Raw genomic sequence first — 11,547 nt, 5'->3', positions numbered from 1 at the left:
AGTTGATCGACTTTATCCTTAACACTACCTACAGAACTATATAATACACTGAGCCGGATGCAGTGAGCCAACCGGCCAATTAGAGGCCCGAAACCATGGAGTTCCGTCAATAAAAATTATTGTGGTGGTTTCAGCAATGGCGAATCCTGCCGTTCGTATCCGCCTTCGGGCATTATTTCGATGGAGTCGATTTCCGTCTTCATCTCAGGAAAACAACAACAACATCATCATAATGGAATAGGTCTCCTCACTGAACCATAACAATTATAGGTCAGATAGGGATTTAAGCAGATTGTGGGTTATCTATTTAGGAATAAGTAAGTCAAGGGGTTAAACAGATCGGTTGGATCAAGCAGGTCGGATAGGTGCTCTGGGTTTGCATTGTGACAAGTAGTAGTTTACTAGAGTATCTTCTAAGACTACTCTAATTTATACCTTTATTATACTTTACTTAGTTTATCTAATTAGAAAATCCAAAAGACTAACTTTAGTTTTACTTCTTTCCTTTTGGAAGAGCTTTTATACTATAAGGACTAAGAAGAATATAACAGAACTCTTGATCTCAGGCCCCTAATCGGCTGGTTGGCCCACCGCCTTCGGCCCAGTTGTATCATACAGTTCTGTAGGTAGACAGGTCAATTCAACAGAATCATCACTCCATCAAAAGATATAAAGATAAATAATATATTTATGAAGATAGAAAGACTTCAAACTATTATAAGAGGTATAATGTACTCCTAGATAATATAAATTATTATAATAGATATGATTTCTCTTGATTAAGTTAGTTGAGGAAGAAGGAAGCTCAGGAAGGTGAGATAACTAAAGAGATATCTGTCTGAAGACAGAAACATACAGCAGGATATCAACCATCACAAAAACCACCATAATAATATCTTACATCTTTATAACTCTTTAACAATAATAGGAATGATGAATACTTAAGACCTTCTATATAATAATAGCTTATCTATTGATTATATTGATATAGTATTGTTATTTTACTTATGATTTTCAGGGGTCCATGTTGAAGACTTGTTGAACTATAATGGATTTGTTACATCAATATCCATCTTTTCACCAAAAGCCAAATGGCCTGCATCGGCATCTCCCTTACCCTCACAGAATCTCACAACATGTGACTCACAAGGGCTAACATAATCATGATCATGCTTTAAGTGTGATGATTTCCGAGCACGTTCCCTTGTAGCAATAAGTGCCTTTCGTACATTCTCACTCTCTGCTGGAGTTGTGAGTGATGTAGGCTCCCTGTAAAGTACTAGCTCTTTACACTGAGCCTTGTCGTTGGTCACCAGCATTCGTGAAACTGCTGAAAGTGCGTCCACCACCCCTGAGAGAATTGTGACTTGATTGTCCATGTTTTCAATATCTGCTAGCTCTGTATCCATATCATGTATATAGATTGTATGCTTGGTATCATCCAGCATCATCTGATCGCCATCACTAGAGGAAGCAAGCCTTTCTCGGGTTGAGCTGTCATCGTAAAATGTCAAAGGAGCTAGAAAGAAACACGAATCAGTCTCCAAGGTTTTTCGGTTGCCTGTGGATGCTGGTTGCATAAATATCTTTACCGAGGGTAGTAAGAATGATGTACATACTTAAGTGTAAATGACTAAACTTTTTAGCTAGAGGCTGGTGGTCGATGTCTGGATCAGTTTCTGCGGGGCGTTTTCTCCCGCGATTAATGTCCGCACAGCCAGATTGCAGCGCCATTAGCTACAAAGTACTTGACTGATTTTAGGATCGGATGAAAAACACAAAGAATCAAGGAACGGGGAATAAATGACCCAGCATCCGTTGCGGAGTAAAAAAAACTAGTTTTGACTGGGGATTTGCTTGATGAATATCTATCGGTTCTCAAGGAACGGGGACCTGGCTTTGACTCATCTCTTATCGTCCATTAGGTCGAAACCCAGAATATTCTACCACTTTCACAATCCCCCACTTCGGAACAAACCACCAGCAAAATCTTATCTACGATCGTTCAGCATGGCTTCAAGTGACCCGCCAAGGGTAGACTGGACATCCAAAAAAGTCCGAGATACTTTTCTTGGGTATTTCAAGGAAAATGGTCACACATTCGGTGAGCGACAGCGTTCTCTGCTGGAAAAATCCACTTTTAACTCATTCGTGATGGGCAAATAGTTCCTTCGTCGCCCGTTGTACCTCACGCCGATCCAACGCTGCTTTTCACCAATGCTGGAATGAACCAGTACAAATCTATCTTCTTGGGCACAGTTGATCCACAATCTGATTTCGCCAACCTCAAGAGAGCGGTCAATTCTCAGAAGGTGACGATTATTTCCAACCTCTTGTGCACTTTGTCTTGCTAATGACTCCATGTATAGTGTATCCGTGCTGGAGGAAAACATAACGTGAGTGTGAAACAATGTACTGACAGATTTACGTTCTGCTAACCTCATTCGCCGTAGGATCTTGACGATGTTGGCAAGGACAGTTATCACCACGTAAGTTTTTGTCAGACTAAACCGTCACTTTTGGTCAATAATGCCAACAATGTCCGCTGTACAGACCTTTTTTGAGATGCTCGGGAACTGGAGTTTCGGTGATTATTTCAAGGAAGAAGCAATTCGCTATTCCTGGGAGTTGCTAACCACAGTATATGGCTTGGATCCCCAACGTCTTTATGTTACATACTTTGAAGGCAGCAAGGAAGGTGGTCTTGAGCCTGATCTCGAGGCAAAAGAGCTCTGGAAATCCGTCGGCGTTCCGGAGGATCACATTCTTCCTGGAAATATGAAAGACAATTTCTGGGAAATGGGTGACCAAGGTCCTTGCGGACCCTGCAGTGAGGTTCACTACGACCGGATTGGTGGGCGCAATGCTGCCTACCTTGTGAATCAGGACGACCCCAACGTACTCGAGATCTGGAACAACGTCTTCATACAGTATAACCGTGAGTCGGATCGGTCCCTGCGGCCGCTTCCCAACAAGCACGTTGATACTGGGATGGGTTTCGAGCGACTTGTATCAGTATTGCAAGACAAGTCGTCAAACTATGACACCGACGTCTTTTCTCCTCTATTTGAGGTAATCAGAAATGTCACTGGAGCCCGCGAATATCGCGGGCAGTTCGGAGCTGATGACTCAGATGGCATTGACACCGCGTATCGTGTAATCGCAGATCACGTCCGAACGCTGATGTTTGCAATTTCGGATGGTGTGATGCCCAATAACGAGGGACGTGGTTATGTTATCCGTCGAGTGTTGCGCCGCGGCGCACGTTACGCCCGCAAGTATTTCCAGGTGGAGATTGGAAGCTTTTTCTCGAAGCTCGTCCCTACTGTTGTGGAACAGCTCGGCGACATGTTCCCAGAGTTGAAGAAGAAGCAGTTTGATGTCATGGAAATCCTCGATGAAGAGGAATTGTCCTTTGCTAAGACACTGGATCGTGGTGAGCGCCAATTTGAACATTATGCCCAGCAAGCTAAGGTCAAAGGCGATGAAAAACTTCATGGTGCCGATGTTTGGAGGCTCTACGATACTTTCGGCTTTCCTGTCGACTTGACCCGTATCATGGCAGAGGAACGTGGATTGCAGATTGATGATAGCGAGTTCGAGGAGGCACGCCTCAAAGCGAAAGAAGCGAGCAAGGGCCAGAAAAAAGCAGCAGCCGATACAGTCAAGCTGGACGTCCACGACCTAGGCAAGCTGGAATTGATGAGCGGCGTCCCTAAGACCGATGATACTGCTAAGTTCGGAAAGGGCAACATCAATGCACAAGTGAAGGCTATATACCAAGGCAAATCCTTCCACTCGTCGACAGCTGGCATAGCTGAGGGCGAACAACTTGGCATCATTCTTGATCGCACCAATTTTTACGCGGAGCAAGGAGGCCAGGAGAATGACACTGGTCGGATTATTATTGATGGCAAGGCAGAGCTCGAGGTTGCTGATGTGCAGCTGTATGCCGGCTATGTCCTTCACACGGGGTTCATGAAGTATGGTTCTCTTGCCGTTGGAGACACGGTCATCTGCGAGTACGATGAACTCCGTCGGTGGCCCATTCGCAACAATCATACCGGCACACACATTCTCAACTTTGCTTTGAAGTCAGTCTTGGGCGAAGGCATTGAACAGAAAGGCTCACTTGTCGCTGCTGAAAAGCTCAGATTTGACTTCTCCCACAAATCACCCATCACGGACGAAGATTTGGCAAGAATAGAGGAGATCTCAACTGAGTATATCCGCCAAAACTGTGCAGTCTACTCGCAAGAAGTCCCTTTGGCCACTGCTCGCCAAATATCAGGAGTTAGAGCTGTATTTGGCGAAACGTATCCCGACCCTGTTCGTGTTGTCTCTGTCGGAGTGGAGGTCGGTGAGATTTTAGAGAATGTGAAAGATCCTAGATGGAAAGAGGTCAGTATCGAATTTTGTGGCGGAACCCACGTGCAGAAGACCGGGGACATCAAGGATCTTATCATTTTGGAAGAAGGAGGCATAGCTAAAGGGATTCGCCGGATCATCGCCGTCACCGGAGAAGATGCGCACGCTGTGCAGCGCCTTGCTGAGGATTTTGGCAAGCGGCTCGATCGCTTAGAGGCTATGCCCCTAGGGTCGGACAAAGAAAAGGATGCAAAACAGATCCAGGCGGAGCTCAACCAGCTTTCAATTTCCGCTCTACAGAAATCAAATTTTCGAGAACGCTTTGCTCGCATCAACAAACAAATTCTCGACGAACAAAAGGCGCAGCAGAAGCTTGAGTCAAAAACCGCTCTTGACACCATCACCAGCTTCTTTCAGGACCCAGCAAACACCGATAAAACTTGGTTTGTAACTAAGCTTCCCATTTCTGCGAATGCCAAAGCAGTCAGCGAAGCTATTAACTACGTAAAGTCGAAGCTGTCGGATAAGAGCGTCTATGTTCTGGCTGCGAGTCCTGAGCAAGGCCGTGTCGCACATGGCTGTCATGTCTCGAAGGTAGCCTGGTCTTCTTTTCATTTTTCCCTCTGCGGTTTGCTGACACTAATTCTTAGGCAACGAGTGACCAAGGTGCTTCTGCCACTGAGTGGGCTACTGTCGTGTCTCGCGCAGTTGGAGGTAAGGCCGGGGGCAAGGGGCCCACCTCTGTTGGCAATGGAATGAACCCTGAAAAAATCGACGAAGCTATCGCGTTAGCCTCCGACTATCTCTCAAAGTTCAAACTCTAGCATGGGAATTGCTGTCGGCTTAGCTATATTCTCACATGAATCAAGTTGACCTGGTGCTTTGTTTACTTCTGTGTCTCCGCAAAGGTTGCCTATTGTCCCAACACAAATTTGAATTCAATATTGTTACTCTAGGAATTTTATAATCTTTCTTCCTCTTTGGCCTGAGACCGTAAAACTAATATTTCTGAGCTCAATGTCGTGCCTCGCTTCTTCAAAACGGCACTCGATCACATTTCGCCACATTGTATGATAACGACATCCTGGTTGGGCTTGTCTCTGGTTGTGCGAGTATTCTCTATCATCCGTACGATATCAAGTCCGGCCACTACTTGCCCAAACACAACATGTTTACCATCTAGGAATGGGGTAGCAGTTGTGGTTATGAAGAACTGACAACCATTTGTATCAGGCCCAGAATTCTAGAATATTAGCAGCCTATCTCGAGATGCTGTCCTATATCCAGATACATACCGCCATGCTCAGCATACCCGCATCGCTGTGCTTTACTTTGAAATTCTCATCTGCAAACCTCGGTGTTCCATAGATGGTGCAAGACCCCGTCCCATCGCCATTAATGAAATCTCCACCCTGGATCATGAAATCTTTGATCTATTTCCAGTCAGCACTGCTTGCGAAGAGCTGGGCCTGGGTCAGGACATACCACGCGATGAAATTTGCAATTTTTGTATCCTTGGGGTCGTCCCTGGGGACTTTTGTTTTCTCCAGTGCAGAATTGGCGAAAATTTTCAGCTGTGCGTGGTGTGATATTCGCGAAAAGTTCCATTTTAATGCGACCTAGAGGCTCCCCTATGTAAAAGACGCTTGCTTCAGCATTCTGACATGAGTTGAGACGGAGCTGGTGGTGGAAGTGACTGAGCTATACAGCGCCTAGAAAGACTGTTGTTTAGCTTACCTCCTAGGGCGACATCGAAGAAGACCACCGGGTTGGTATCTCTGGAAGGAGACCCGGTCGCATTCGCCATAATATCTTAGATCTTTACAATCTCCAGGACTGCGATATAGTATTGGCCAAGCTGGGCGACGTTCTGCTCACATATATTCCTGCCATTTCCTACAAATGTTGATAGCAAAAGTAACTAACCAATTTCTAGCTTACATATTCCCCCCACTTGAAATTAGCTAAGTCATACACTAATTTCGGTCAACTTGTCTACGGAGTAGTCCGAACAATCGAAAAACTTTACTTGAACTTTGATTGCTATCAATCAACAAGCATATGCTGAGTCATATTCATCAGTGATATACACACATGGTAATACACTTCTACTCTAATAGCCCCATACAATCGAACCAATGTTCGATATTCCTGAAGCATAGCTTAATATCATGAATGAAGTTCAGGGCTGGTGACTACATGTACTCAGTTAAATTAACTAACTTAAGTACCAATTGAATCACTAACTAACTACTCTGTACTTGGGTAGTATTAGCTAATGGACTAACTAATTTATTAACTTACACTAGCCGTCTCGTGACTCTCCGGTTGCACCCTCAGTACTTGGCAAGCTCATTGTGGAGAAAAACCCCTCCATCCTCTAGATCTCATCCCCAGCGGTGGATCTGATACATGATTCATAGTTTTACCATACCGACATAGGGCCCTGATACGCTTGGCTTAATTGAATCAGTGATGAACTGTTGCGGCCCCTTTTCCTTGCCACTTCCATCTTATGGTCTCAGGCTAGATGAACTGCATTGTCGGCATTGTCCTCTGAGGCAATAATATCTCTACCAAAGTATCGCCTTCACCCGGCTAAGGGCATACAGCAATATCCATTCTTCCCGCCATCACACTCATACGGATTCTCTTCAACCCTGTGTCTCTAGGCATACTGTCCTAACTTGCGTGTGTTGATACCTGCTTCACCTCCGGCCGACTTCCTTGCGTCCCTTTGGTCGAAATGTCCCCAACAGCCACTGCTCCGACTTCGAGTGCGACTAGCACAGGCCATACTGGAGACAATAACAACACCAGCCCTACGAGCTCACCTTTACTATTCTTTGTTGCTCTTGGTTTCGGCGTTGTATTCACGAATTTATGGTAAGCGCCCGTTGATCATACCGTTCAGTTGCATGTCGGACCTGACCGAAAGCTCTAGGATTATTGTTGGCGTTAAATATTGTTTCCGGTATAACCAGCGGAACCGACAGATGCGCGGCGAAGAAGCAGGGGAGCCTATTGATCTGATAACCATGCCTCGGACGCATCGGCGACGTCGCGAGAAGAAACTGATGAGTATGGATGAGGTTAACGAGCGTTTCCCTCTCGTTAAATACAAAGCTTGGTGCTCATCTCGCGCCAACGAGGGCCTCTCTACTGCGGGAGGAATTGCAGTTTCCGTTACCAGTGATCATAACCTATTGAATAGCCATGCGCGATCTACGGTTTCTCTCGACATTCCTCTGGTGGCGACGTCACCATCAAAGGATAATCGACAGCTTGAATCTTCTAATGCTCAAGCTGAAGAACGACTGCAGCATAACGGTCACTCAGCAACCCGACTTGGGGAAAAGTGTTTGGACAATTCCGTACTTGCTCAACTTCAGACCCATGTCAAGGAAAGTAGCAATCGTCGAATAATTTTGCTCTTAACTGACAGTCAATGCAGCCTGCGGCAAAAGCAGATGATGACGACGATGATGTCGACAATCAGATACGTACGGCCGTTCCCGCCGAGCTTCTTGCTAATCCAGGCGATACATGCGCCATATGCCTTGACTCAATTGAGGATGACGATGATATACGTGGACTCACATGCGGTCACGCTTTTCATGCTTCTTGTGTCGACCCTTGGCTGACAAGTAGGAGAGCTTGTTGTCCTCTTTGTAAGGCAGATTATTATGTTCCGAAGCCACGAGTGGAAGTCCGAGACCATACCATCGACCTCGAACGCACCAGTCGTCGCCTCCTGAGGCCGACCCAACCTCAGGCAGTTTTCTTAGGAGGAGGGCAAACAAGTGGCCCTGAATATCCACTGGCATTACCTGGCGCACAGCGAGCATCACCAGCTTACAGGAATGTCCTCTCTCGCTTTGGCAATTGGCGAAGATCTGACTCCGGCAACAGCCAGAGTCTAAACTACCCAATTGAAGTAGCGCCACAGACCAACCGAGCAAACAACAGACATGGTTTATTTCCTTTGCGGTTCTTTCACCCTAGGACTTCCAGGCAAAGCCGCACTGGGAATGGTCTCACACAGCATGCAGTGGTCGCTGCTCGCTTGGAGAATAACCGCACACTCAGTCAGCTTGAGGCTGGACCCGTTGTTTGAGCCGTGGATGCTTTTCTCTTGAGTTGTGGCTTGATTTATTTGGCCTCATGCTCGCTATCTCCTGACATTTACATTTCCGGCTGTATAGCACGACGCCCCGTCAACCGATCTGGCAACAATACTTGTTCAAAATATTGGATCAAACTGACTTCATGCTCGGATTCGTCGCTTGCTTGGACTAAAGAACAGGTCTTGCGCCATAGACCGACATCTCCATTGGTGACTGTTTCGGAGCATTTCACAGAAGCCGCCTGGTGAATCAATTAGATTGCAAACGTTTGCCCTGCTTCTAGTGACATATCGAATGGGTCATAAGCGGTGCTTTGCGTCTTCGGTCGCCGAACAAACGTTTCAGGACTATGCGTAGGGACCGGGTAGATTCTGGCATTCGTTGTTCGGAATCACTCCCGTCTCTGGTCATATCGCGTGGTGTTGGGAGAATGGATCATAGCTTTGGTCAGGTAATTGACTCGGTTGATTATATCTTTACAGGTCGGGGATTACTCCTTCTGCTTGTGAAAACCAAGGTATTCAATGCAAGTCTCATATGTGTTGATGCAGGTTTAAGGTACGGCATAAATCAAGCCCATCTACCACTTATTTATTCTCCTTTAGTCAGTGGGATGGTATGTTTTAGTAGTCGAGTAGGTCGTTCTCCTCACTACTTGGCATTAGACTCACGTGCGGACTTTGGCATTAGACTCCCGTGGGGAGGGCCGAGTGACATTGCTTCGACTTTACATCCACAGCTATCCTGGGACAATGAATGATGATGAATTAGGAGTAATGTCTTCAATCAAAACTACGAACTTCCCACCAATCAATGTGCGTGGATGACGTCATTGGGAAAAGCAAAATGGTAACGACGCTGTCAAACCTTGAAGACCCTTGCGCTGATACTCAGAATACCTTAGTCCTCAAGCTCAGCGCCTTAACCACATGTTACCATGTGGTGGATTGTTTTATTCAGTTCCCAGGAGAGAAGTCCGTCGCCACCTTTGATAACAGGTGAAACCTTTAATAACAACTTATAGCAGCCCCGATCATTACTTTGCAAGGTGTTTATTATCTTCTATAATTACTTAGACTATAGTTACCATGTTATTATAGTAAAAATCTTGGAGCGAGCTAAAAATTACAACGCATTCTGCTAGTAGTAGACAAGGCAGCCCATCTACCCCCAAACCAAAGAAAATTCAGTAACGTTCCTCCTCAACTGCAAAGCGGCAGTCTATAGCCTAAGATGCAACTTAATGTAATATAACTGATATCGACTATAGACACCGCCCGTAATTCTAAAGACATTGGCCTTAAACCACATACAATGTAGTGGTTTTCTTGGCATTATAAGCGCACTTGGTATTTGTAAGTAAATCTTCTTATAATTATTAGTGCACTCTTAATGCCGCCTAAAATGCTGTCTAAGATGCTGTCTAAGATGCTACTTTAGTATCTTATAATTAACAGTATAATATCCTGAATCTATAGTCAGCTCATCCGCGTTCAATACTACTAGCAGTTTAATAATAATACAATTTAAACTTTACTCTAGAGCTCTGAGCTATCTAAGTTATTATCTGAATAGTAGTTACTCAAACAGTTAAAGAAATCTAAGAAATCTATCTTAAAATTGATGTCAAATTCGGTCATTTCAGTAGTGTTTTAGTGTTTTTGGTAGTATAGGACTAGCGAGCCGTGTATGATCAATTCTACCAGTTTTTCTACTCCGCCTGCATTTATTTTAATATAGTAAACTAAATACTCCTTCTCCACCAGGTTAGCAGTACCAAGGCGGACACCTTCCCTTGCTAAATTGTATCTTAGAGTCTACTTACATTGGAATTATCAGGGTCTTTGAACACAATCCTTATTTAAAAAAATATCTATAATTATTCTCTTACATTAGGATTCTATTAGAGGCATATAGAGCCAGTCTTAGTAGTAACTGATTCCGCCAGCAGAATCTATTCGGGTTTACTTGAAAAAGTAACTTTAAAGGGTCCACTTGCCGCCTTGTATACCACTAGCGAAATGCCTCATTCCCTTGTGATTTTAGTCCGCTTCTACATAATGCTTAAGGCAGCAGCAACCGCCCATAGGCCCTAATAATTGGACGCTTTACTCTTCCCCTGGGTTTGCCCCATCTCCCGTCTCCCTAGGGCGGTACTCCTCAAAGTACTAGTAAGTGTAGTGCTACCTAGTTAACTGTGGACGGTTTCTAAGCCTCTCCACTTACTTCTCTATCCTCCGCTCCCCTCCGCTCCTCTCAGCTTTCGATTATATAATCAATTAATACTCTAGTTAATGTAATCGGGCACCCAACCAGCACGACACCGAACTGTTGTTTTCCTATATAACTACTACTATAATAATAGTAACTTTATAATATCTTTAACTATAAGATATTAGGAAATGTAATAAAGTGAGTTATAGTATTTAAAGCTAAATAAGCTATATTATAAAGAGAATTATAGCTATATTATCTTAGAATACAGTATAACATATAGTATTTATCTGTAGATTGAATATCCTCGGCTTATTATTCTGCTCGCAGAATTTTGTACTTTCCGTGTGTCCGCTATAAACTGCCATAGATCATATCATCACCAGCTGGGTCTTCAAATCCTCTCCAACTCTTTGTCAGCTTAGCCATTCTATCTATACAAACACATGATTCGCAACAGCTCGCCCTGTGCGTACAATGAAGCCTTGTATCAAGTTGATCGAACGACACCAAGTGTTCAGATAGTTGTTCATCTCTATTTCAAGGCTTCCAAGCAATCTGATACGGCGGTTGACCATGCTTTGCGAAGATGTCATCACCCAGAACCAACTAGTACTTGAATGGTTTTACCGGACTCTTCACGCCTTATGCGGCTCATTTTATATGTCTTACAGATCGCATATTACTACTGCCGGATGCGCTTCGAATTACTCGGCAATAATACCGAGGTCGATGCCTGTTTACAGCTGGAGGTGCTTTAAGCTATCCTCTATTGCACTTGCTCTCTGAGATGCTTGTCCTGCCTACCTGTCACAGCAGAGATTACAGTTTGATAATT

The 11,547-nt window shown here is 44.6% G+C and overlaps 4 protein-coding genes across 4 annotated transcripts; 2 read left to right on the top strand and 2 right to left on the bottom strand.

Annotated features, from left to right (window-relative positions):
* Positions 1-1,043: 1,043 nt before the first annotated feature.
* On the bottom strand, positions 1,044-1,734 carry BP01DRAFT_415135 (uncharacterized protein; the record flags this gene model as incomplete). Its single annotated transcript, XM_025579114.1, has 2 exons — positions 1,044-1,494; positions 1,616-1,734. 2 exons carry the CDS (start codon positions 1,732-1,734, stop codon positions 1,044-1,046), a joined length of 570 nt encoding a protein of 189 aa, XP_025432686.1.
* On the top strand, positions 1,692-5,347 carry BP01DRAFT_390930 (alanine--tRNA ligase). The gene is made up of 6 exons (XM_025578040.1): positions 1,692-2,104; positions 2,167-2,312; positions 2,370-2,396; positions 2,454-2,489; positions 2,554-4,962; positions 5,019-5,347. Exons 1-6 carry the CDS (start codon positions 1,861-1,863, stop codon positions 5,190-5,192), a joined length of 3,036 nt encoding a protein of 1,011 aa, XP_025432685.1. The 5' UTR covers positions 1,692-1,860; the 3' UTR covers positions 5,193-5,347.
* cyp3 (putative peptidyl-prolyl cis-trans isomerase) lies at positions 5,288-6,264 on the bottom strand. Its single transcript, XM_025574762.1, has 4 exons — positions 6,106-6,264; positions 5,854-5,999; positions 5,664-5,801; positions 5,288-5,611 (listed from the first exon to the last, which is right to left on the bottom strand). The coding sequence occupies exons 1-4, from the start codon at positions 6,173-6,175 to the stop codon at positions 5,420-5,422; spliced, it is 546 nt and encodes a 181-aa protein (XP_025432684.1). The 5' UTR covers positions 6,176-6,264; the 3' UTR covers positions 5,288-5,419.
* An 850-nt stretch (positions 6,265-7,114) lies between these two features.
* Positions 7,115-8,485, top strand: BP01DRAFT_373104 (E3 ubiquitin-protein ligase RNF103; the record flags this gene model as incomplete). Its single annotated transcript, XM_025576770.1, has 3 exons — positions 7,115-7,254; positions 7,313-7,776; positions 7,839-8,485. 3 exons carry the CDS (start codon positions 7,115-7,117, stop codon positions 8,483-8,485), a joined length of 1,251 nt encoding a protein of 416 aa, XP_025432683.1.
* Positions 8,486-11,547: the final 3,062 nt, after the last annotated feature.

The sequence above is a fragment of the Aspergillus saccharolyticus genome (genome assembly GCF_003184585.1).
Source record: "Aspergillus saccharolyticus JOP 1030-1 unplaced genomic scaffold BP01scaffold_10, whole genome shotgun sequence".
NCBI classification, from domain to species: Eukaryota; Fungi; Ascomycota; class Eurotiomycetes; order Eurotiales; family Aspergillaceae; genus Aspergillus; species Aspergillus saccharolyticus.
The sequence above is the reverse complement of the archived record's forward strand: the minus strand, read 5'-3'. Positions and strand labels throughout refer to the sequence as shown.